This window comes from Scyliorhinus canicula, chromosome 7 (assembly GCF_902713615.1).
Source record: "Scyliorhinus canicula chromosome 7, sScyCan1.1, whole genome shotgun sequence".
Lineage (NCBI taxonomy): Eukaryota > Metazoa > Chordata > Chondrichthyes > Carcharhiniformes > Scyliorhinidae > Scyliorhinus > Scyliorhinus canicula.
The window spans coordinates 181,563,807-181,591,731 of NC_052152.1; the positions used below are offsets into that span (position 1 = coordinate 181,563,807).

Below are 27,925 nucleotides of genomic sequence, written 5' to 3' on the forward strand. Positions count from 1 at the left end.
GAGCTCGTTGAGCTTACCGGGGCGATACAAAATCTCGTAATTGTAGGTGGAGAGCTCGATCCTCCACCTCAAGATCTTATCATTCTTGATCTTGCCCCGCTGTGTGTTATTGAACATGAAGGCTACCGACCGTTGATCAGTGAGGAGAGTGAATCTCATGCCGGCCATGTAATGTCTTCAATGCCGCTCCGCTTCAACGATAGCTTGGGCCTCGGCCGTCAGGGGAAATTGGGTGGACTGTATGAGTGGGTGGGCCTTGTCCGCATAGTTTGGGACCCACTGAGCGTAGTACAAAAAGAACCCCAGGCAGCGTTTGAGGGCCTTGGGGCAGTGGGGGAGGGGAAGCTCCATGAGGGGGCGCATGCGGTCAGGATTGGGCCCCAGAATTCCTTTCTGGACCACATAACCAAAGATGGCTAAGCGGGTCGTGCTAAACACGCACTTCTCCTTGTTGTAGGTGAGGGTGAGGAGAGTGGCGGTGTGGAGACATTTGACAAGGTTGGCGTCATGGTCCTGCTGATCATGGCCGCAGATGGCGACGTTGTCTAGCAACGGAAAGGTGGCCCACAAACCGTACCGGTCGACCATTCAGTCCATCTCCCTTTGGAAGACCGAGACCCCGTTGGTGACACTGAAGGGAACCCTGAGGAAGTGATAGAGGCGGCTGTCTGTCTCGAAGGCAGTGTATGGACCGTCCGATTTACGAATGGGGAGCTGGTGGTAGGCGGATTTGAGAAGGCCCGGTACTGTGCAATCTGATTGACCATATCAGATATGCGTAGGAGGGGGTACGCGTCGAGCTGCGTGTACCGATTGATGGTCTGGCTGTAGTCCACGACCATTCTGTGTTTCTCCCCAGTTTTAACTACTACCACTTGGGCTCTCCAGGGACTGTTGCTGGCCTCGATGATGCCTTCCCGAAGCAGCTGCTGGACCTTGGACCTGATGAAGGTCCTGTCCAGGGTGCTGTACCGTCTGCTCCTGGTGGCGACGGGTTTGCAATTCGGGGTTAGATTTGCGAAGAGGGAAGGCGGATCGACCTTTAGGGTCGCGAGGCCGCACACAGTGAGGGGTGGTAGGGGCCTGCCGAATTTCAGGGTTAGGCTCTGGAGGTTGCACTGGACGTCCAGGCCGAGTAGTGCACCTTTTAAAGGTGGCGTCAGTCAGTGCTGGTGTGAACCTATGGTTGTTGCAGATGGGAGCCTTGTCCGACATTTTGGTCAGGCCAAATTGCTGCCGCAGTTGGTTCCAGGATTGGAGGGTGGCTGTCACCACTGGGCTGGTGGAGTGTTTTTTGGGTGGGGATGGGAGTGCTGCCGTGGCGAGGGCCCGGAGGGAGGTTCCCATGCAGGAGGCTTCCTCCGCACGCACCCACTCGGCTTCTGGCTCCTGGATCCATCCCCTTACTCGCTCGGCTGTTGCCGCCCAGTGGTAGAATTGTAGATTCGGGAGGGCTAGCCCCCCCTGGATTTTGTTTTTTGTAGGACCTTCTTTGGGATCCTAGCATTTTTACCCCCCCCCCCCCCCACCATACGAACGTCATGATAAGTTTGTCCAGCACTTTGAAAAAGGCCTTGGGGATGTAGATCGGAATGGATCTAAACAGGAAGAGGACCTGGGCAGTATGTTCATTTTGATCGTCTGGACTCTCCCGCGAGGAGAGTGGGAGTGGGTTCCATCTTTGCAGGTCCTTTTTACTTCCTCCGTCAGGCTGGTGAGGTTCCATTTGTGGATCCCTTTCCAGTCATGGGCTATTTGGATCCCGAGGTAGCGGAATTTATGTTGGGCTTGTTTGAACGGCAGCCCCTTTAGTGCTGCCCCCCCCCCCCCCCCCCTTGCGGGTGTACTGGGAAGATCTCGCTTTTGCTCATGTTGAGTTTGTAGCGCGAGAAGGCTCCAAACTCTTTCAGGAGCGCGATGATTCCGTCCATGCTGCTTTGTGGGTCTGAGATGTAGAGGAGCAGATCATCTGCATAGAGTGAGACTCTGTGCTCTCTGCCTCCCCTTCGGATCCCCCTCCAATTTTATGCTGCCCTGAGCGCGATTGCTAGCGGTTCGATTGCTAGTGTGAACAGCAGTGGGGACAGTGGGCATCCTTGTCTGGTGCCCCTGTGCAGCAGGAAGTATTGGGAGTTGGTATTGTTGGTCCGTACGCTCGCCTTAGGTGCGTTGTATAGGAGCTTTACCCAAGCGATGAACCCTGTTCCAAGCCCGAACCGCTCCAGTACCTCTATGAGGTATTTCCATTCGACTCTGTCGAAGGCCTTTTCTGCGTCCAGGGAGACGATCACCTCTTGTGTTCTCTCCCCGGACGGGGTCATTATCACGTTCAGCAGGCGCCTGATGTTCGAGGTAAGCTGTCTACCTTTGACGAAGCCCATCTGGTCCTCTGTGACCACCTCAGGTACACAGTCTTCTAGCCTTTTGGCTAGGATTTTGGCCAGTATGTTGGCGTCTGCGTTCAGCAGAGATATGGGTCTGTATGACCCACATTCCGTTGGGTCTTTTTCTTTCTTAGGTATCAGCGAGATTGAGGCCTGTGCTAATGTGGGTGGCAGTGTGCCCCTAGCTAGCGAGTCTGTGTACATCTCCCGCAGGTGCGGGGCCAGCGCTGTCGCAGATTTTTTGTAGAAGTCCGCCGGGAATCCGTCCGGTCCCGGCGCCTTCCCCGCCTGCATGGAGCTAATGCTGTCCATGATCTCTCCCAGTGCTAGTGGTGCTTCCAGGTCCCGTTTTCTGCCCTCTCCCACGAATGGTATGTCCAGTCCATCAAGGAACCGGTTCATCCCAGCCTTCCCCGTTGTGGGCTCTGAGGTGTACAGCTCTTGGTAGAAGGCCTTGAAGGTTTTGTTAATCCTCTCTGGTTCTGTTTCCAACGTGCCCCTGATTTGGGCAATTTCTCTGGTGGCTGCCTGCTTTCTCAGCTGGTGTGCCAACAGGCGGCTGGCTTTGTCTCCGTGTTCGTACAGGGTCCCGCGCGCCTGGCGGAGTTGGTGCGTGGACCCTTCTAACAGTCGCTGGCATATGAGGTCCTACCCAATCCCTGTAACAAACACGTCCCGCGTGAAGAGGTTTGAATGTTCAGTGGCCGTAACGGCCTGACAGTCACAGTCCCGGACAAGTGGGATTAGGGCCCACCAGAAGTCTTCTATGGACTCACTCATGGAGCGAGTGGCGAGTATGTGCCTGGCGAAGAGCGTGTTCATCTTCTGAGCGTAATTCTTTTTGAGAAGCGTCATGACTTTGGTGCGTCCTGGATTAGCGGAAAGACGCTGGAGCTCAACCTTGAGTACAGGATCTGTATCTTCTGAGCCTCCATGACAGGGCTGGCCGCTGTGTTGATGTACGCCTCGAAACAATATAGCCGGTGTTGAAAGTCCTTTTTGGCGTCGCTTGAATGCAGATCCAGCTGCAGGCGATAAGGTTTGATATGGAGGTCCATCTTTTGAAAATCTTAGAGCAATAAATTGATGCACGATCAATTGCACAAAGACTTAAGTTGGGTACAACTGAGGCTTTATTGCTCTAAAATGTGTGGCCTCCCTCAGCAGCTGGCGAAATGGCGGCCACATGGAGGACACACACATTTATACTCCGCCTACTGTGCGGAGCCAGCAGGCAGGGACTACCAACATACCTGTAGTACAGGTCCTACCATACATCCTCTAATAGAGGTGCAACAGTGGTTTACCACAATGTGTATGTGAGAGAGGGGTGAGCGTGTGTGAGAGAGAGGGGGAGTGTATGTGCGTGTGTGTGAGAGAGAGGAGCGAATGTGTGTGTGTGAGAGAGAGGGGTGTGTGTCTGTGTGCAAGAAGGGTGAGTGTGTGTTCCATGGTAGATGGAGTACAATATGGGGAAATGTAAAGCTGCCTCCTTTGGTAGTAAAAATAGAAAAGTAGAATATATTTGAAATGGTGATAGGCTGGGAAATGTTGGCATTCGAAGGGATTTGCATGTCCTTGTGTGCGCATCACAGAAAGTTCACTTGCAGGTGCAGCAAAATTACAAAGATAAATGGCATGTTAGCCTTTATTACAAAGCAAAGGAGTATAATATTGAATTGGTCTTACTCCAATTATACAGGATATTGGTGAGACCATACCTGGATTACTGTATACAGTTTTGGTTCTCCTTACCTCGGACCACTCTTACACGCACACTCTCACCCCTTCTCCCAAAAACACACTCACCCATCTCTCACATACATACTTACCCTCTCTCATATACACATTCACCCCTCATATACACATTCACCCCTCTCTCTTAAACACACTCACCCGTCTCTCACATACATATTCACTCCTCTCTCTCACACTCATTCACCACTCTGCTCATACACACTCACCCCTCTCTCACACACACACTCACCCCTTTCTCACACACACTCACCCTCTCTCACACACACTCACCCTCTCTCACACACACTCACCCTGTCTCACACACTCACCTCGTCTCACATACACACACTCACCCCTCTCTCACACATTCACCCCTCTCTCTCACACACTCTCCCTTTCTCACACACACTCACCCCTCTCTCACACATTCACCCTCTCTCTCACACACACTCACCCCTCTCTCACACATTCACCCTCTCTCTCACACATTCACCCTCTCTCTCACACATTCACCCTCTCTCTCACACACTCACCCTGTCTAACACACTCACCCCGTCTCACACACACACTCACCCCTCTCTCACATTCACCCTTGTCTCTCACACATACTCACTCCTCTCTCAGTTACACACTCACACCTCTCTGACACATACTCACTCCTCTCTCACATGCACACTCACAACTCTCTCACATACACACACAACTCTCTCACACACTCACCCCTCACTCTCACACATACTCACGTCTCTCTCACATACACACTCACCCCTCTCTCACACACTCACCCTCTCTCTCACAAATACTCACCCCTCTCTCTGACACACACTCACCACTCTCTCACATACACACTGACCCCTCTCTCACACACTCACCCCTCTCTCACATACACACTCATCCCTCTCTCACACACTCACCACTCTCTCACATACACACTCGCCCCTCTCTCACACACTTACCCCTCTCTCACATACACACTCATTCCTCCCTCACACACTCATCCCTCTCTCTCACACACATACTCACTCCTCTCTCACATACACACTCACCCTTCTCTCTCACATACACACTCACCCCTCTCTCACACTCACCCTCTCTCTCACACATACTCACCCCTATCTCTCACACATACACACCCCTCTCTCTCACACATACTCACCTCTCTCTCACACATACTCACTCCTCTCTCACACACACACTTACCCTTCTCTCTCACATACACACTCGCCCTCTCTTACATACACTCACCCCTCTCTTAAACAAACACTCACCCCTCTCTCTCACTCATACTCACCCCTCTCTCTCACATACACTCACCCTCTCTTAAACAAACACTCACCCCTCTCTCTCACTCATACTCACCCCTCTCTCTCACATACACACTCACCCCCCTCTCACATACACTCACCCCTCTCTCACGCACAGACTCACCCCTCTCTCACACATACTCACTCCTCTCTTACACACATTCTCACCCCTCTCTCTCACCCACATACACCAATCTCTCTCACACAGTCTCACCCATCTCTCACATACACAATCGTCTCTCTCTCACACAAACACTCACCCGTCTTTTTCTCACACACACTCACCCCTCTCTTTCTCACACACACTCACCCCTCTGTCACACACACACTCTCCCCGTCTCACACACACTCACCCCTCTCTTTCTCACACACACTCACCGCTCTGTCACACACACACTCTCCCCGTCTCACACACACACTCTCCCTGTCTCACATACACACTCACTCCTCTCTCACACAGATTCAGACCGCTCTCACATATTCATCCTTCTCTCTCACATACAACTCACCCCTCTCTCTTACACTCACTCACTGTTCTCTGTCACACACATATGCTCACCCCTCTCTCATACACAGACTCATCCATCTCTCTCACACATTCTCACCCCTCTCTCACATGCACACTCATATTTCTCTCACACATACTCACCCCTCTCTTTCTCACACACACTCACCCTATCTAACACACACTCACCCCATCTCACACACACTCACCACTCTCTCACAGACAGATTCAGCCCTCTATCACACATATTCACCCCCTCTCACACATACTCACCAATCTCCCTCACACATACTCACCTCTTTTTTCATACACACTCACCCTCTCTCACTCACACACTCACCCCTCTCTCTCACTCACACACTCACCCCTCTCTCACATATATTCAACCCTCTCTCACACACTCATGCTCTCTCACAAACACACTCACCCCTCTCTCACACACACTCACCCCTCTCTCTCACACACACTCACCCTCTCTAACACACACTCACCCCATCTCACACACACTCACCACTCTCTCACAGACAGATTCAGCCCTCTATCACACATATTCACCCCCCTCTAACACATACTCACCAATTTCCCTCACACATACTCACCTCTTTTTTCATACACACTCACCCTCTCTCATAGACACACTCATCCTCTCTAACACATACTCACCCCTCTCTCACTCACACACTCACCCCTCTCTCTCACTCACACACTCACCCCTCTCTCACATATATTCAACCCTCTCACACACACTCATGCTCTCTCACATACACACTCACCCCTCTCTCACACACACTCACCCCTCTCTCTCACACACTCACCTCTCTCTCTCACTCACACACTTACCCCCTTCTCACTTACAGACTCACCCGTCTCTCTCACACACACTCACCCCTCTCTCTTACACACACTCACCGCTTTCTGTCACACACACACTCACCCCTTTCTCACACACCCACTCACCCTACACTCACCCCTCTCTCCCCTGCACACTCTCACCTGCCGTGCACTCACCCCTACACACAGCCCTGTCTCCCATGCACACACTCATCTGCCTCGCATTCACCCCTGTCTCCCATGCACACACTCACCCACCTCGCTCACACACACACTGATTCTCACACTCATTCAAGTACAACAGAGATTTGTTCGGATAAGAGAAACGTTCCATGAGGAGAGATCGAAGTACTTCTGGCCTATATTCCCTGGAATTTGGAAGAATGGGAGGTAATCGCACTGAAACATATAAAGTTCTTAAGGAACTTGATAGGTGGATTTGCCCCAGTCCAGGGGCCTGAAACAGAAAGAATAAGATGTAGGCCACTTAGTACTGAGGTGTGGAGAAATGTCCTCACTCAAAAGGCAGTGAATCTTTAGATTTCTTTACCCCAGAGCACTGTGGATGCTCAACTATTAAATATATTCAAGACAGAGACTGATAGATTTATGGTACTAAAAGTATTAAGGAATCTGGGAATAGTGTGGAAAGATGAGTTGGGAAGGAAAATCAGCCATGACTTTGTCGCATGGCAGCGCAGGCTGGTAACTAGTAGGTCTGGTTTGCTTTAGACATGCCAGTAACAATAGCGAGATGACTACTGAACCGCATTTTCACTCTCAATTTTGTTTCTCCTCTTGTGCTTTTGCTACATTTAGTTTTCGTACCTCCTTTGACGATTTATTAATGATTATTCAATTGTCAAGTTCATTCAGAGTTTTCACACATTCACACAAAAGCATACAAAAAAACGTCCATGTTATAAGTATTGCAAATGGAAATAACTATCCAATTAAACGTGAAATTTTTAATGAATTAAGTGAACCAGAATACCAGCAAAGTATCGGTCTTACAGTTCTCTGACAGTCTAAGCAGCAAAGCTTTGGACTGTAATTCACGTGGAATAGATTTAAATAATAAAGGATGCTATTTGTGGTGTTTTGAAAGTCTGACGCCTGGAAATGTCATGACATTTGAAATCATTGGAAAGTCATGGGATCATTGCTGCAAAATGCTATAAGCAGGGACGTGATAACATAATCATAGAAAATGTGGTGGTGATATCATAAGTTACATTAAATTGAACATAGAAACAGCCAAGTATTACTACCTTCTCAATTCTGACAATAAATGTATTCTGAAATGCTTTATTACAGTTACAACAGAGGAAAGCAATTTTGTCACAGCTTTGATTGCTAAACGAGAGGCTTGGTGACTGACGTGCAGTCACAGTTTTGACATTTACTTCGGGTAATACCGCAAAATATCTGAAATTATTTTCATTATGCTTGCCCTCCTTTTCGCTCCCACTTCAAGCATATTGAAGTAGAAATGCAAATCCATTCAAGGGGACTGGGAGCATTACTTAATGCAGTCAGCCCCATTGTGGCAGATCCTTTGTGATAGTCCTTGTGTGAGGCAAGCAGAGGAGATGTGCTCCTAATGAAAAGCTTTTCAATGTTTCTTCCCCAAAGAGGGGGCATATTGATTATGGATCATTCATGTTCTGATTTTGCGAATTGCAAAGATTAACTTAATTGCCCGGTACCGGTCCGCATTTTCTTCCGTGCAAGAAACTGTGGAGCTGTGGCATCAGTGCACAGGGCAGTGCACACACAAAAAAACACGAGCTCATCCATGGACCATCTTATTATGGTTTGATAAATCAGTATTACAGATAAAATTGCACATGAAAGTATGAGGAATGGATTTTGTTTGTGTGAATCTTTCACAGTAACAGGATGTGTATCAGTATGGATTACTGATATGGTTTTTTGAATTACAAAGTGCAACAGCAATCAATCATGGAACCTGGTACGTCACAACTGACCTGCTCAGACTGATATATCTTGTCCTTTGCCATTACTCCCCTGGTTTGAAAGTGAATGAAAGGTGTTCCAAAATAAATAGGTATATTTTCTTATTTAATAAATGTACTCCTTTTGCTAAAAAATGTCATTCCTTAATTGACTTTCCTTTATTTCTCTTCTCGTTAGAATCATTGTGAACAGTTAATGACACCGTATTTATATTGTGCTCGCATTTTGGCTAGATCTGCACCATTATCAGAATAAACTAAAAAGTCACTTACTATCATTCTTATTTATATTTAGTCCAATTGGCAATATTGGAAATGAAGGAACTGCATGGAGCCCATATAAATTACATTTAACTGGGCCGTCCGCTCTGTCCCTTATTCAAAGTTGAGCATATAATCGTCATAGGAAGCTCTGATTGCCTCAGCAATGATTCTCCAGAATAGAATCTTTCTACACATTCATATATAATTTATCGGAAGAGAATACAGCTATGGGGTAAATTGCAGAACAATTCAACCACTTTTGTGTTTTCCATGTCATGGCCGAAAGGAAAAAAAAACCTTTTAGTAGAAATGTAGGATTATACCACCTATCTGCATTGCTGAGGAAACACAACATTTCAGCTCAGGTAGAAGGCCTAATTCTCGTGACGCTGGCAGTAGTCACACGATTCAGTCAGTGAGTGCCAGCAATTAAACAACAGGAATCAGCATCCGTTTCATTCCTATTAGCTGTTTGGGAGAGAACATTAATTCTCCAAGCTGCTACCTGCCAAGTGCTGCTTTGTACTCAGCCACTATAGGAGTTGAGAATTCAAGTCAGCTTTCAACCTGCATCTGGAAATGAGTAGGATGTAAATGCCTATTTCAGTGCAGTCACTCGTTGGCTGAACCTCCTCCTAGGTTTATGCCAGACAAACAAGAACAAGGATATCTTTTGGAGCTGAATTGGGAGGTTTCCTTGGGGTCCAGCACAAAGGTGTTTTTATTTGCAATTCTCCCAAAAGATAGTGATTTTAAAAACTCGGAAAGCAAAATATAAAGGATAACAGCACCTTGCATTCAAAGCACATATCCCTCCAGAAATGGTACAATATCCTCATTGTGCTCAAAGAGGTTTTCTCAATAATATGGTAGGTAAATGCACTGTTTTGTATGATAAAGAGTAGCAGATTCAATCTAGCATCTGCATTCTTAGCTGCTTTTACCCAGTTTGGTTCTGGGTTGATTCGTGAGCTAGCCTCAGTTTTCCAGAGCTACAAAGAGAAATTTCAAGAAAATGATTGGGTCAAACTTTTTTCCCGTAGATTACCACTAAAAATTGCAGATTTGTGAACAAGCGTGTGAATGCTTATCTTGAAGTCAGGCTTGGATATGAAGGACGCCTTGGTTGAATACTCGACACAGTAAGAAGTCTTACAACACCAGGTTAAAGTCCAACAGGTTTGATTCAAACACGAGCTTTCGGAGCGCAGCTCCTTCCTCAGGCTGCGCTCCGAAAGCTCGTGTTTGAATCAAACCTGTTGGACTTTAACCTGGTGTTGTAAGACTTCTTACTGTGCTCACCCCAGTCCAACGGCGGCATCTCCACATCAATACTCGACTGATAGTCCTGTTGATTCTGGAAGGTATCAGAAATCAACTGAAACTTAAGACATTTGTTCACTGTTGTCAACCATCAGTTTATAGAGTAAAGAGTAAAGCAAGATGGAAGTGCGGAGGAAGGAAGAGAATTATAGAGAAAATATGCTTCAAGAAATACCAGCATTTCTGGCTGATTGTCCACATAAAAATAAACCAAAACATCGCCCTTTATTCCTGTGATGACAATATTGAACTTGTTATTTACTGATTCACTGATCAGTAAGGTTTCTTTTTTTTTTACTTTACTTTCTCAAAGGCTCTCATAATTCTGAACAACTGTCTAAATCATTTTTGATCTTATTTGTTCTAATAAAAATATCCCAATTTCTTCCATCTCTCCCCATAACTAAAAGCTCTTATCTTCATGGACCTGTCCTGTGCCAAGTCTTCTTCGATAGCACCTTCCAAACCCACGACCTCTACCGCCTAGAAGAACAAGAGCAAACGATGCATGGGAACACCGGGACCTGGAGATACTCTTCCAAGCCACATACCTTCCTGACTTAGAACTATGTAATCATTCCTTCACTGTCGCAGGATGAAAATTCTGGAATGCCCTCTCTTTCGACACGGTGGTTGTGCCAACACCACATGAAATGCAGCACTTCAAGAAGGAAGCTTACCAGCACTTTCTCAACAGCAACTAAGAATGGGGAACACATTCTGGCCTTGCAGTGATGCTCACATCCCAAAAATGAATAAATAAAAAGAACCCTTTCCAAGGCCTTCAGATCTTTCTTGAAAACACCTGTGACACAATGGTGACCCAATGGTGGTAAAACTGGTCACTGTCCGCAGGACATCGGCAGCTAATGATGAAAATGGGAAACAAAATTACTTGTGATGTAAAACGGGCTGCCAATTTGCTATCTTGATGTTTCAAGTAAAATTAATAGTAACTTTGAAGCTTTATTGAACGTACGCAATTCACAATTTTTGTGTCAAATAGTCATGTTAAGTAGCAATATGCAAATCAACCACAAGATGACCACTTAACAATAACAGCTGAATGGCAGTTGCCTTTTGGTCAATGAAAGAAGATGCATTGATGCTCCTCTTGTAAGGAGAGAACTTGACCATAGGAAAATAGGAACAGTAGAAGGCCATTCGCTCATTGAGGCTGATCTGTGATTCAATGAGATCATAGCTTATCTGTATTTCAACTCCATTTACCAACCTGGTCCCATTGACCTTGATACCCATACCTCATAAAAATCTGTTACCTTTTGTGTGCGGAACTGTTTCCTGACATCACCCACGATCAGACTAGCATTAATCTTGAGGTTATGCTTCCTTGTTCTGGATCCCCACTGGAGGAAATATTTTCTATCAAATATTTTAATAATTTTAAACGTCTCAATTTAGTCACTCATCCATACTTGTGCGAATATTGATCTATCCAATCAATCCTCATTATATGACCTTTTTTAGCCTTGATATCATGCTGATAAATCTATGTTGCAGTATCTGCAGCATTTTTCCTGAAGTGAGGTAACCCAGAACTGAATGAAAATGAAAAATGAAATGAAAATCTCTTATTGTCACGAGTAGGCTTCAATGAAGTCACTGTGAAAAGCCCCTAGTCGCCACATTCCGCCGCCTGTCCGGGGAAGCTGGTACGGGAATCGAACCGTGGTGCTGGCCTGCTTGGTCTGCTTTAAAAGCCAGCGATTTAGCCCTGTGAGCTAAAGCAGCCCCATTGTACCAGCGTACAATGCAGCAGAGCAGAGGAGGTCTAACCAGATCACTGTATAATAAATTCCCTTCCTTTTTATTCCAGGCCTCTTGAGATAAAAGCTCACATTCTATCAGCCTTTTAATTTATTTTGTACCTGTCCGTAGTTTTCTTTGTATTGCTTATTTCAGGATGGTTGGCGTAGTGTTCACAAAGACCACAAAATAGCTTTAACTTAAACAAAGCTATGATTTTATTTACACTACTAAACTGGGATTCGCACATCGTCCTTAAGAATACACAATTGATCAATAACATTGAACTACACTCATCTACTGCTAATCTCACTGCTGGTATAAACTATAATCTAACCTTAGTTGATCTTCACTAGCGAACTCCTGCATACACTCTTCCCCTAAGGTCTAGCATCACTGCCTTATACAATTGTAACTGTAGCTTCCTCTCGTGGTTACTCTCGACACTACATTAACCCTCACAATGCTGATAATTATGCTAATACCACTAGCGTTTAATGATTTATGTGCATGGACTGGTAGACCTCCCTGCTCGCCCACAGTTCCCAACTTCTCACTATTTCAAAATATTCTGATCTTTCTTAGGTCCAGTATGGGTCCCTCACATTTTTCCACATTCAACGCAATCTGTACGGTTTGTCCATTCATGTAATTTAGCAATGTTCCATTGCAACATCCTGCTCCCATCTACAAGACTGCTTGTGGTACCTAATTAAATGTCCTCAGCAAAACCTTGATACATAGCTCTCCATCCCTTCATGAAAGTCAGTAATAAATATAATGAAAAGCTGAAGTCCCATACAGATCCCCCAGGGAACAGAACTAGTCACATTCTGCCAATTCCCATTATCCGTAAACTATCTCCGAAACAATTTCCTACCAATATGAAAAGATTGCCCTCCCTGATTCCATGCACTGCTTGTCTGGAATCTTATCAGATGTCTCTGGAAGTTAATATTAACAATGCCCAGAACTGTTATGTTACCTACCATAATAGTGACCTCCTCAAAAAGAATTAGCCAGCTAATCAGACACATTTATCCTTTACAGTCCATGTCGCCTTTCTCTGATTAATTCATTTTTGTCTGAGTGCTCAGTCACACTGACTTGCAATAGATTCCAGAAGCTTACTGAACAACAGATTAACTGATTTATCATGTCCGAGTTTTGCTCTGCCAGGTTTCTTAAACTCTTCTTCAATAATGAAATGACATTGGCAATTTTCTGAATGGCATGCAAGAGGAAAATCCATGGCACGTCCATCCACTAGAATCAGGACCAAAACAGAGGGTTGAACCCACCTCAAATACCTGGCCCTCCAGGTGAACATTTGGTTTCTTAGTTTCTCCAGCTTCAGGAATTTTAAGGCCTTGAATTAAACCAATGATTATAACTCATGTTACTTAACTTTTGCCTCAGGGTTTTTTTGTTTGTTTACCCATATTTTCTAAATACCATCTCTTCAAATTACTTCAAATGTTTACTTTTGTTTCTTAGATATTCGTAAGTTAATCACTTTATCAACGAGAAATCGAAATTTCCTGCTCATTGCGTTTGATGTAATATAAATCAGTATGTTTCGGTCAAATGTCATGGCCTTTCACAGTTAAGAAAAATAAACAAACTTAATGCAACAAGTACAGTTTTTTCACTTAAATCAAGAAAAAGACAATCTGTAGTGAATGAACTCATGTATCTTGTATAGGGACATAGATGGGTTCCAGGTGGGAAAGGCGTCATCAAGAGATGCTATCACTTCCAGGACAGGGAAATGTGGACACCCACTGCAGCAAGAGAAGAGAATGTTTGAAGATTTCAGCACAGTCCTGGTGGTCAGAAGTTTGTATTTTGCTGAGGCCCAGAATTGAAGTAAACCAGGTCGGCATGTTTCAGGGTCTGAAGAAATGTAGGATACACCCTTTTATTCTTTAATGGGATGCGGGCAGCATTGGCAAAGCTAGCATTTTGTCACCCATTCCTAATTGCCCTTGAGCTGAGTGGCTTGGTAGGCCATTTCAGTGAGGTGATTTACAGCAATGAATGCTCGATGTTTGAATAAATATTCAATTGGTGTGAAATTCTGGACACACGTTTAGCCGGCCATAACGTTAAATGTCAAGAGGCGTTCATATTACCCACATATACACAATACAATTATTTGTTTTTCTAAAAATACAATGAACTTAATTTTATGGTTTCTTGCTGTTGTTTGGGGGCTTTCTGAAACAAGAGCGCAAATGAAGAAAACCACTGAAATTAATAGAGAGCAAAGTATGCTGGAGAAGCTGATATCCACACCTAAATCCCCAAAATGTGTGAAGCTCTGCTCCTTTAATTTGAAAAGCCCACCCATTATCAAATTTCAGACGGCCTGCAGCATTTAGTCTGCAATTATATTTATCAGTCAAGTTTTCAATTCTCTTGTTCTGTATTTCGTGACCCCTGTGGGGTACAGTTCTTTACGTGCCCGTATAATGCTGGAACTCAGCCAACCTGCCTTTACTCATCTCTGCGCCTCAATGGTGAATGTTAGCAGGCTATTAAGTTTGTGGGTGATACAGTGAATCCCAATCCTGCCCTCGCATAATATTCACAGACACGCATTTTCCAGTAATGTCACTTGGCCAACGTAAGCCCCTTTTACAGCTCAGGGAGACTGAGGCCCAACTGTACTCCTTCTGTCATTTAGCTGATTTAACCCCAATCTCAATGACTCACTATCATACCTTCCAGTGCATTTATCCATTGAGCGACCAGCAGAGCCAACAGTTATAGGTCAAAGTACTTCCGATAGCACAAAACGTTTGCTAAATCATAAAATATTTGCTCAGTCTATAAGAATATGAGTCACTTTGCAGATAACATTTTAATAACATTTTGCATAGGGTCGGAGAGGAATTAACATTTTTGACTTGAGAGGAGATAATCACCTGCACTTGGGATGACAAGTATATACGGTGTAGTTATCTGTATCCTACCTATTACCGTTAAGACAAAGGGAAAGTTCCAGGTCAGCATGCATAAGAAAAAAAAGAAAGAAGCAAGTCTACCAAGAAAAATATCCTTTGATAATATGTCACACCAACACCCAACCCCCCCCCCCCCCCCCCCAATCACCATGCTATAAAATAAAATGGAAACCCCAAGAGAAATGAATAATTACTTCAGATTAAAGTTTTAATGATATCTCAGTCTCCAATTTTAATTTCAAAAGAATAAATTATGATCGATGACTTTAATGCAAATGCGGCTCTGTTACTTTGCCTTCAGTTTGCTTAATAAAGTATCAATATCGTGATCCATATCTAAAGAGAGACAAGTGATATTCACAAGACAGGCAAAATTTTAATAATCTGTGCAGTGGAAAAAGATAGCATGTAAAAAAAATCGCCTGAGCACAGAAATGATAGGGGATAATGATTGAATAGGCTTCTGTTTGCATTTCACTTCATTTAATGCAGCGAGTACGATAGTGAAACCTACAAAGAAAACAGGGCTAAATGTTCGGAAATAAACAGTAGATGGCTGGATGCAGGCTTTTAAATTTCCAGACAATTACTGATGTTAAATCATGCACAGAATGACAATACAATAAAAGCAGCAATTCAATGCAAAAGAAATAGAATACATATACACAATATGACCCAATATGAAGATAACAGGCAAGGTAATAACAAAATAAATACATGCAGGATACAAACATGCCATTTTAACAACCAATTTAGTCAAGCACTGATTGAGAATTTCTCTCTCCGCATGTCCTTCAAGCATGGTAGATAGAAAGATGTGTTCTTGGTATGTGTGATGCTGGTTGTTGGGCTTGAACAGTGCAAACAAAATAGGAACAAAATTCTCTTACCTTTTGTCGCCAATCGTAAACAGCTGATTTTGGTCTCCTACGAAGAATGAGAAAAAAATGTCATTGTTTTGCTTACACAACCAGCTTGATTCTAACTGATTGGATCCAGGATCACTGGCAATTTTGTAAATTAGGTAAATGAGATTAATGATTTGGACTTTGGAATCAAAAACACAAATTGTAAATTTGCAAATGGCCCCAAATGTGGGGGGAATTATCAACACTGAGGAGGGCTGTAACAAATTGTAGGAGGACATTTATTTACTTGCAGGATGGGCATCTAATTATCAATGCCCTGCCTTTAACAGGGCCATGAAAGCAGCCAATCTAGAACTCAGCTTTATTCCCAGAGGGATAGAATTGAAAAGTTGGGCAGTTATGCTAAACAAATATTGTAACTCGGTTAGGCCACAATTTGAGTACTGCGTGCAGTTCTGGCTACCAGAGAGGATATGGAGGACTGGAGAGGGTGCTGAGAAGATTTACAAGAATGATACCAGAAATGCATGGGTACACATATCAGGAAAGGTGAAAAGGTTGGATCTCTTTTCTCTTGAAAAAAGAAGACTGAAGGGTGATCCTAATAGAGGTCTTTAAAATTATGAAAGGTTTTGATAGATGGGCACAGAAAGAATGGGTTAAGTTTTTGGGTCCAGCCCACCATGGGAATCTTTGCGGACTGCGTGGAAAATTTGATGGACCATTCAAAGGTCCTTTGACTTCATGCAGGGATTTCCGGTCTCAGGGTGGACGCAACCGGAAAACCTCATCAAATGTTTCCATTTGTGGGTAAGAGCACCACTAGAGGTCATCTTAGAGTCATAGAGGGTCACACCAATGAAAAGGCCCTTCGGTCATCTCATCTGCGCCAGACAAACAAATACACCTAAGTATTCTAATCCTATTTTCCAGCACTTGGCCTATAGCCCTCTATGCCTCGCAAGTACACATCTAAATACTTCTTGAATGTTATGAGGGTTTTTGCCTCAATTCAATTATAATTGTATAGGGCATTGGTGAGGCCACGCCTGGAGTATTGTGTGCAGTTTCTAGCTGAGGAAGTGTCTTTATCTGAGGAAGGATGTTGTTGCTGTGGAGGGAGTGCAGCGAAGGTTTATCTGGCTGATTCCTGGGATGGCAGGACTGACATATGAGGAGAGACTAAGTCGGTTAGGATTATATTCATTGGAGTTTAGAAGAGCGAGAGGGGGCCTCATAGAAACTTATAAAATTCTAACTGGATTAGACAGGGCAGATTCAGAAAGAATGTTCTCGATGGCGGGGGAGTCCAGAACTGGGGTCATAGTTTGAGGGTAAGGGGTAAATCGTTTAGGACTGAAGTGAGGAGAGGTTCTTTCACCCAGAGAGTGGTGTATCTGTGGAATTCACTACAACAGAAAGTAGTTGAAGCCTAAATGTTGTGTAATTTCAAGAACAAATTAGATATAGCTCTTGGGGCTAAAGGAATCAAGTGATATGTGGGAAAGCGGGATCAGGGTATTGAACTTGATGATCAGCTATTATCATCATGAATGGTGCAGCAGACTCGAAGGGCAGAATGGCTTCCTCCTGCTTCTATTTTCTATGGATGTTTCAATACCTCCACCACCCTTTCAAACAGGGAGTTCCAGACTCCCACCACCCTCTGGGTGAAAAAGGTTTCCCTCACATTCCCTCTAAATCTCTTGTCCCTTAACTTAAATCAATGCTAGGGGAAAAAGCTTTTTTCCTGTCTATCTATTCACCTCATAATTTTACACATCATAATCATCTACCCCCTCAATCTCCTCTGCTCCAAGAAAACAATCCCAGTCTGTCCAATCTCTCTTCATAACTAAAATTCTGCAGCCCAGACAACATCCTGGTAAATCTCCTCTGCAGCCTTTCCAGTGCTATCACATATCTCCTATAATGTGGATTCCAGAACGGCATACAATACTCTCGCTGTGGCCGAACCAACATTTATACAATTCCAGCATAACTTCCCTGCTCTTAAACTCAATGCCTCGGCTAATAAAGGCAAATATACCATGTGCCTTCTGAACTACTGTATCCACCTGCTCTGCTACCATTCCATTTGCCACTGATCAGTCCATCTATATCGTCCTGTAATCTAAGGCTATCATCCCCACTATTTTTATTTTTTTTAAAATAAATTTAGAGTACCCAATTCACTTTTCCAATTAAGGGGCAATTTAGCGTGGCCAATCCACCTACCCTGCACATCTTTGGGTTGTGGGGGCGAAACCCACGCAAACACGGGGAGAATGTACAAACTCCACACGGACAGTGACCCAGAGCTGGGATCGAACCTGGGACCTCGGCGCCGTGAGGTTGCAGGGCTATCCCAACTGCGCCACCGTGCTGCCCTACCTCCCCACTATTTACCACACCACCAATTTTTGTATCATACACACATTTACTGATCAACCCTCCTACATTCATGTCTAAATCATTTATATAATCCACAAACAGCAAGGGCCCTAACACTGATCTCTGTGGGACCCCACTGGACACAAGCTTCCAGTCAGAAAAACACATCTTGACAATCACCCTCTGATTCCTGCCACTCGGCCCATTCTTGATCTAATTTGCCACATTTCCTTGGATCCCGCGGGCTCTTACCTTCACTATTAGTCTCCCATGTGGGACCTTATCAAAGGCCTTGCTGAAGTCCAAGTAGACTACGTCAAATGCATTGCCCTCATTGCCACACCTGGTCACCTCTTTGAAAAATTCAATAAAGTTGGCCAGACATGACTTTTCTTTAACAAAACCATGCTGATTGTTCTTGATTAATCCTGCCTCTCCTAAATGCAGATTCATTCTGTCTACGAGAATTGATTCAAATAGTTTCCCCACAACTGAGGTTAGACTAAGTGGCTTGTAATTTCCTGGTTTATCCCTTCCTCCCTTCTTGAATAATGATACAACATTGGCCATCCTCCGGGCTCACCTGGCCAAGGAGATCTGTCTACTTTTAAGCCTACCAGACTACTCAGAACTTCCTCTCTGCCCATGTTAATTTATCACAGCCCTTCTCCCTGATTTATATACCCACACTGTCCCTCTCATTAGGTACCACTGACACAATATATTCATTTAGACCCTATTTCTGTCCTCCAACCACACAAAAATTACCACTATGATCCTTAATGGGTCCTACTCTTTCCCCAGTTAAACTTTGACCCTTAATGCACTTGTAAAACGACTTAGGATTTTACTTTATTTTACCTGTCTTTTGTGTCCCCTTTTTGCTCTACGAATTTACTTTTTAAGTCCCCTCTTGCACATGCTATACTGCCTCTAAGGCTTCTGTTGTTTTGAGCCCTTGATATCTGCCATAAGCTTCCCTTTTTTTTCATCCAATGTTGTATATCCCTCGATATCCAGAGTTCACTGGATTTGTTGGTTCCACTGTTTTTCTTTATTGGAACATGTTGGCCCTGTGCTCTTCCTATTTCCTTCTTGAATGCATTCCACTGTTCTGTCACAGTTTACCTAAAATTGTCTGCTCCCAGTCTACTCTGGCCAAGTCATATCTGATCTTATTAAAACCGGCCTTCCCCCAGTTTAGAACTTTGATTTCAGGCCCATCCTAGTCCTTTTCCATAACAATCTTGAATCTAACGGAGTTATGATCACTGTCTGCAAATAGTCCCCACTGATACTTCAACCAGTTAGAACATAGAACAGTACAGCACAGAACAGGCCCTTCGGCCCTCAATGTTGTGCCGAGCAATGATCACCCTACTCAAACCCATGTATCCACCCTATACCCGTAACCCAACAACCTCCCCCTTAACCTTACTTTTTAGGACACTATGGGCAATTTAGCATGGCCAATCCACCTAACCCGCACATCTTTGGACTGTGGGAGGAAACCGGAGCACCCGGAGGAAACCCACGCACACACGGGGAGGACGTGCAGACTCCGCACAGTGACCCAGCCGGGAATCGAACCTGGGACCCTGGAGCTGTGAAGCATTTATGCTAACCACCATGCTACCGTGCTACCAGCTTCATTACCTAAAATTAAATCCTGTCTCTTATGCGGGCCAGGGGCTGGTTTAGCATAGTGGGCTAAATAGCTGGTTTGCAATCCAAAACAATGCCAGCAGCGTGGGTTCAATTCCAGTACTGGCCTCCCTGAACAGCCGCTAGAATGTGGCAACGAGGGGCTTTTCACAGTAACTTCACTGAAGCTTACTTGTGACAATAAGCAATTATTATTATTATTATAGGAACTTTTACTTACCGGCTTAAAATGTTCTCTTGGATGCATTTTAAGAATTCAGCTCCCTCCAAACCTTTCACATTATGACTACCCCAGTTAATGTTGGACAGTTGAAATCCCCCCTATCACTACCCTATTGCTTCTACACTTCTATGAAATTTGTCTACATATCTGCTTTTATTTCTCTTGGACTGTTAAGGAGCCTATACAGCACTCCCAGCATTGTGATTGCTCCTTTTTAAAAAATAAATTTACCCAATTCTTTTTTTGTTCCAATTAAGGGACAATTTAGCATGGCTAATCCATCTACCCTGCACATCCTCAAAAACAGCGCCGTGAGGCAGCAGTGCTATCCACTGCGCCACCATGCCACCTTTCCTTTTTGTTTTTTATGTTCTACCCATGAGGCTTCATTTGAAGTGCCTTCTAAGATGTTATCCCCCTTACTGATATAATTGCTTCCCATATCAAATTTGCGACACCCCCATGTTTCATTTTGTGCCGTCAAATCATCTATCTTGTTCGTCAGACTCCTTGTATTGAAATAAATACCATCCAATCTTGCCAAACTCCCTTGTGACTCGGTCCAGAACTTCTATGCCTTCCTCACTTGCTGTCTCTTCTAATTTTGGCTGTGCATCTTCCCCTGCTGAGCCTTCTCTCAGGACCCCACCAGTAATGAAATGCAGAAGCAATTCTGTATGTTAATATGTTAGACTTCCAAACAGCAGGTGGCAATCAAACTACACCATGTGACTCTGCAACCTCGGGGAGTCTGAGTGAGAAGTCATCGTGGAAATTTGTGTATAATGATAGGTCTCATTGTTAACAGTTTGCAGTTCGTTAGTAGTATTAGTGTTGTTTTCTACCCACGTTATTGTATTTTAATAAATCTTAACTAGTCACGAATTAGACATTCTTTGGTGCACTGACTCAATCATTGCAACGCACTAGAACGTAACACCACCCCTCCTGCCAAGTTAGTTTAAATCCTCCCCAAATGCTCTAGAAACCTCCCTACAACGATATTGGCCCCATTTCAGTTCAGGTGCAAGCTGTCCACCATGTACAGGTCTCACCATCCCCAAAATGGTTCCAATGTCCCAGAAATCTATAAATCTCCTCCACCATCTCTACCAGCCACGCATTCATCTGGACTAATCTCCTCATTATAAGATAAATCTAATAGGAATTTTCTTGACCTGAAGGGTGGTGAGAATGTGGAACTTGCTACCACAGGCGATAGTTGAGGTGAATAGTTTCCCATTGATTACACACCACGCAGCCAGGAACCCATGGCGCGGGTGCACTGTCGGTTGGACCAGAAGGTCCCACCATTGTGAATAGCTGGAAGATCTCGCCCTACAAAATAACTGCCAATACTGCATTTCAATGGAACTAGTCAATGCATGTAGTTCTCTTTCAAGTGATCTCCAGTGATGTAAAATCAAGTTACTCTGAGGCGGTGGACTAGACAGACTTATTAATGTGCTTATTCTTGGTGATTAATCCATTTTCAGCTGTATTCAAAAATGACGTCAGACTACTCCTCAAATATCTCGAGGAATGCTTTTTAATGCAGAAAAGAAACAATGACATTCTGAAACGGTGCCCAATTGCGCTGGTTTTGCAAATCAGTTTGGGTAGAATCATGAGCGGAAAATTCAATTTGCTCATTGAACCCAAAGTGGACAATCTACCCCAGTGTCAAGCTTGATATCGCCTAATGACTGATTTACCTTGTCTTTATACACCTGCTTCGGGACTCACACACTAGATCATTTATCTACGTTGCTCAATTAAATAATTTTCCAATATATTAAATATATTTAAACCTGCATTATTAGCATCAAGCAATTGAAGTGTTACAGAAGTGAAGATGCCTCTTTCTGCTTCCGTCGTAATCTCTGAGAAGCATTCCAGTGTGACAGATTTTTCTTGGTTTCCTATAGCAGTCATCTCTGTGTGGCATCTTTGAGTGAGACTGACAATGTTGTTTAATTTGTGCCCATTTATATTCAGGGTCACACTAGGAACTGAATTAAACATTCATGAATATTGGGATTCTGAAAGGTGACTTGAGAGATTTTCATTCCATCAAACTAGTCTGAATTGAAAACGTTGTTATCAAAAATGAAACTTATTTTTGATTCAATGCCCTGAGCAAAAATAAATTATGTGAAATGTATATTGAGGTCATCTGGTTTTTGAATTTTTACCAAACAGCAGATGTCGTTTATATGGGAGCTAATGGGCGTGAACCAACAGCCACACTGTGCCAGAAAAGGAGCTTTCCACGTCGTAGCATGGCTGATAGAAAGCGGGAGAGCCTGCTCCCGAGACCTACTTGGTTCGCAATGACTTGCGACATCCAACATAATCTCACGAGACACTGCGATGTAAAACCCAACTCATTATGGGCGGGATCAATTTTTAGCAAATCTGCATATTAAAGCAAGACACCTCGTCTTACTTTAATGTGCAGATTCCTGAGTAACCCGAGGCGTGGGATCTATTCCTTTTGCCTTGGAGATCTTGAGTGAATGCTGTTCAGCACTGGTCTCTATAAAGACAAACAAGCACCAAGACCTAGCTTGGCTGGTGGTGAGAAGGGCCCTCCCCGTCAGATTCTTCATGTACACCCGAAGGCTCAGCATCGTTGCACGCTGCCCTCGGAGTGGCTGTGGGGGAAATGAGACGGTCACCCACCTCCTTGTGGAATGTGCTTTTGCAAAGAAGGTCGGGAGAGAGATGCAGTGGTATTTGTCAAGGTTCATCCCGAGCAGCTCTGTGACACAGGACTCTGTGCTCCATGGACTGTTTCCAGGGACACACACCGAAACAAACATCAACTACTGCTGGAAGGTCATCAACTCGGTGAAAGAGGCTCTTTGGTCTGCCCGAAACTTGCTGATCTTCTAGTGCAAAGAATTGTCCTCGACCGAGTGTTGCAGACTGGCACATTCCAAGATCCAGGACTACGTGCTGAGGGACGCACTCAAGCTTGGGGCAGCTGCCGCCAAGGCGCAATGGGGAAAGACCACAGTGTAAGGTCTTCCAACACATGTACACCGAGGGGTGGGTAACAGTGTAAAACCCCTCGGTCTGTGTCATTAACACTCCAATGCATAAAAGAAACATAGAACATAGAACAGTACAGCACAGAACAGGCCCTTCGGCCCTCAATGTTGTGCCGAGCCATGATCACCCTACTCAAACCCACGTATCCACCCTATACCCGTAACCCAACAACCCCCCCTTAACCTTACTTTTATTAGGACACTACGGGCAATTTAGCATGGCCAATCTACCTAACCCGCACATCTTTGGACTGTGGGAGGAAACCGGAGCACCCGGAGGAAACCCACGCACACAGGGGGAGGACGTGCAGACTCCACACAGACAGTGACCCAGCCGGGAATCGAACCTGGGACCCTGGAGCTGTGAAGCATTTATGCTAACCACCATGCTACCCTGCTGCCCCATGACAATGTAAATATTTAAGAAAGAATTGTAACGTAAAGAGGGATATGTGTGTAATGTCATCCCAATTGAATGGAAGAAAGTCAAGGGAATGTGTAACTTTGATGGAAATGTACAGTCAAGACAATTTGAAATGTTCTGTAATGTTTATTAGAGATTTTATGAATAAAGTATATTTTTTGAGAAAAAAAAGGTCTCTATAAAATGGGATCCAGATAGAACTTATGGGGATCTCCCAGGGAAATGGAAGCCCTGAATTGCGTACTCTTTCGGCAGGGTGGTACCCTGGCCCTGCCAAGGTGCCCAGATGGTGCTGGCAAGGGGACCCCCAGGTTGGCACTACCAAGGTGTTAAGTGGCATTTTTTGTGCGCTGATGATTGGGCTGGATGCGCCCTTTGTGGGTGTTGGGAGAGGGGGAGATCCTCCCGTAGTGCGTTGGGGCTTGGGGGAGGGGGTTCAAGGGTCGCATCTGGGGGCTCGGAGAATGGTGCCCTGATTCCTCAGTGCACTGAGGAGTTCCAGCCAGTGGAAAACGGGACTATGTGCAGCCTCTGCCGCGCGTTCCCCACTGAGGCCCTCTATCGAACACAGGTGCCGTTTTCTATCCATGTGTTTATTGGTGCTGTGAGCACCGAGAAACACATGGTTAAACACGCTCACTATGGAACTTAGTTCCCTTTTAGTTGAAATCGCGCCCAAGAGATCCTTGTGCGAACTGGGACTCAACTGAAGACCATGTGGTATAGTGCAGTATAGGCAACATATACGTGGACTCAACTGATTGAGGTTTTCATAGAATTTACAGTGCAGAAGGGGAGGACGTGCAGACTCCGCACAGATAGTGACCCAAGCCGGGAATCGAACCTTGGACCCTGGAGCTGTGAAGAAATTGTGCTAATCACTATGCTACCCTTGCTGCCCATCAAGGTACCGATGATCGCATCAACAGAGGAAGGTACTAGGTACATTTTCTAACCTGCCCTGTTCAGGAATCAATAGATTCGTAAAACAGGGTTATGGGATCTTCAATATGTTAAGTACAACCTATGGCCGTGTCAACCTGGCACCTAGGCACCCCGGAAGTTCCCAAGCCTGCCTGGTAGTTCCACTCAGGCACCTTGGCAATACCAGCTTGGCAGTGCCACCCGGCCACCTTGGTAGTGCTCAGGTGCCAGCCTGGAAGTGCCACCGGGACGGGTGCCAAGGGAAAGTCAAGGTGTCAACCTGCCCTGTCCCTGACCACCCAGAAGTTGCAAATGGCCGGGGAGAACCCTCAAGTGCGTGACCTCATTTGTGTGGACCAGTGCCAAATGGCTCTATGGGAGGTCTCCCAGGCACAGGCGTTAGTTCCCAAAAATTGGGAGGATCCAGTACGGACATATTTAAGTGAGCCTAATGGCTCCAGATTGCAGAATCTCGCAAGATCCCGTTAGATCTCGCGAGGTGCCCAGAGTCGCAAATCTCACAATTTCTTCTCGCACGATTTAATGGCCTCGTCATGTCACTAAGTCGGGCACAACGAGGCTCTTCGATCATGCCCCTTGTCTCAATAAATGTATTTCCTCAATCTCTTATGAATGACTGTGCTTTTATATTATTATACGGCACATGAAATATTAAAGCTCTTAATTGGCCCTTAAGTGACTATTTAAGGGCCTCAATGGCCTCCAGGCTGCAAGGCTGCAAGGCTCACAAACCATTATTGCTTAGACAAGTGAGACAGGATGGTTACAGGATCACCACTCCCCCAGTGCATTCAACTCTCCTCCAGGAAAGGGATGGAGTTTGGGGTGGTGCATTCAGTTCAGCACTGTGATTTAATTATCTCTCTTTGAATTTAGTATGCACAATTTGCTGCTCACAATGTGGTGCCCTTTACACTGGAGAGACTGAACGCATCTTACTTTGTTGAATACTTGCACTCAGGCCCGCAAGACTGACCCTCACCTTCTGGTCACTTGACATCGGAAATCTCCATCCCACTCTCTTTCTGACCTCTCTGCCCTTGGCATCCTAAATGTTTCTGATAATATTCAACAGAACTTTGAAGAACGGCACCTGATCTTTCAATGAGGCAGTTCACAGCCTTCTGGACTCAATATTGTGCAGTAATTCCAGCTGTTGATAATAGTTCTGCCATGACCATTTGTAACCCCCTAGATTATTTTTTCCCTTACTTCTCCCATTACTCCTTTTGCTTTCACCAGTATCCCATTTACTCCTGCATTCCCTCCTTTCACAGATCTTCCCTTTATTCCATCTCCTCATCACCCCACTTTCTTCACCTTCGTACGTGTTTCCAACTCGTCGCATCTCTCACTTTCTTCAGTTCAGATGGCAAGCCATCAACCTGAAACATTGACTGTTTTTGCTCTCTGTAACTGCTTGGCCAACCTGAGGTTTCCATGCATTTTCTGTCGATTTTCAGATTCCCAATGCTCGCAATACTTTGCTTTTTGGGAAAATCTCAGATCATTCGATGACTAACTTTCCAAAATTATTATGCTCGAAATGCTGACTTCAAATAACGTGTTCATGCATACTGAGCTAAATTGGAGTTTCTGCAATTTGCTGCCATTATTCAATTAGTGTTGATATAAATTATTAAACTTTGAGGAAATAATGAGCATTATGTTTAATTCTTTGCTAATTTTGTAATCATTTGCCGGAAAACTAACATAAAGGAAGAAAATTAAAAGAGAGGAAAAGTAGAATTTAGTTAAGTCACAGGCCATCTGTGTTTTTTTTTAAGAATCTACATAAATCCACACTGTTCAATTGAAAACTACTCAAATGAATTCGTAATTATAAGCTGTCAAAGGTGACTTTTGCACACTGCACTTTACAGGATTAAGGCAAGGCTTTAATTGTTTAATTATTGTCGCATTTGCATCATTGTTACACCTGTTTGGTTATTTTACAACTGCATTGTCCAAATTAAGTGATTAAAATTATATACTGGCAGCTCTGCACCCTGATTGTTCTATTCTTTACCTAAACTGAGAAAATTTGAAAATTGTTCGGCTTCGTACTTAACACCTTTATTCTTCTTTGTCATGTGATGTCATTTGATGTAACACACTGTTCGGGAGATGTACCTAACTTGTATTTTTTGAAGACATGGCATTCATAACTAGAATTTAATTGTACAGGATGAAAATCATATTTTGTTGAAATGTAGGCCTGCACTTGTATTTAGCTTCACAAGTTGCAGCATTCATTTGAAGGCTAAATGATGGATTCTGCTCTGCAAATGCTGAAATACTTACCAGGATTTAAAAAAAACTTGATTGCAACCACACAAAAGCAAGCAGATCAACTCAGCGGTGACAATTTTCAGAGATAATGGGAAGGCGTTGTGTAAACTTTGAAAGCTGCTTCAACTATATTATCATTTTTCCTCTTTGTTACAGTTGATTTTCATGTCTTGCAGCACTGGGGCTAGGGATCACTAAAATCTGTAAGAAGCTATACTGCTAATCTAACTGCAAGCTTCCTAACAAACTGTGTGATTTCCATTTTAACCAGTTATTTACACTTCAATTCAGTATTTTGTCAGCTTGAATTTTGGATGCAATACAACATGTACAGAAAATAAAACCTATGCAGAAACTTGCTTATCTGTTTTATAGGTTAAAATATATTTGCAACAATTCATGAATGAAGGCAGAGTGGGTGCAGTACATAGCAATTCTCTGGTGCAAAAGAACAGAGAAAGATTTGGCTTAATATGACGCAACAGGGGCGGTGCAACAGGAAAAAAAACAGAATCCAGTTTTGGGAGTGTTTAGCGGGGTGCTTCCCGGTGACTGCAGCGGCACCTTAGTCATTTCCTACAGCCCGCCAGTGCAGGACGATTACTCAAGATCGGGCTGTCATTTTTAAAGGCAGCCCTGATCATTCAACCCTCCCACAGTGACCCCACCATGGCCTCTGGATTCCCCCCTCCCTCCACTTTATCCAACTTACCTCTTCCAGGCTCCTCGAGTGCCCCCTCATCCCATCTCTTCAGGGCACAGAACCCTGGGCCCAACCAACCCCTGGCACAGGCACCTGGGCAACTTGGCACTGCCACCCTGGCAGTGCTCTTCCAGCCTGGTAGTGCCATCCAGGCACCCTGGCAGTGCCAAGGTGCCAAATTGACCGTACCAAGGTGCCAGGCTGGCAGTGCCAAGGTGCTTGGGTACCAGTTGGAGGCCAGGGTGCCACCCTGCCTAGAGGCCAACCACTCAGGGGTCACCAGCAGCCTGG

General features: G+C 44.6%; 1 protein-coding gene across 2 annotated transcripts in view; it reads right to left on the minus strand.

The window, feature by feature from the left end:
- The window catches only part of ptprt (protein tyrosine phosphatase receptor type T), a 1,581,811-nt gene that overhangs the window by 358,976 nt on the left and 1,194,910 nt on the right, over positions 1–27,925 (minus strand). For both annotated transcript variants that reach the window (XM_038803435.1, XM_038803434.1), the window contains 2 exons: positions 15,954–15,990; positions 15,025–15,072 (listed from right to left, as the gene is read on the minus strand). In XM_038803435.1, coding sequence (XP_038659363.1) covers positions 15,025–15,072; positions 15,954–15,990 — 85 coding nt within the window. The remainder of the gene's footprint in view (positions 1–15,024; positions 15,073–15,953; positions 15,991–27,925) is intronic.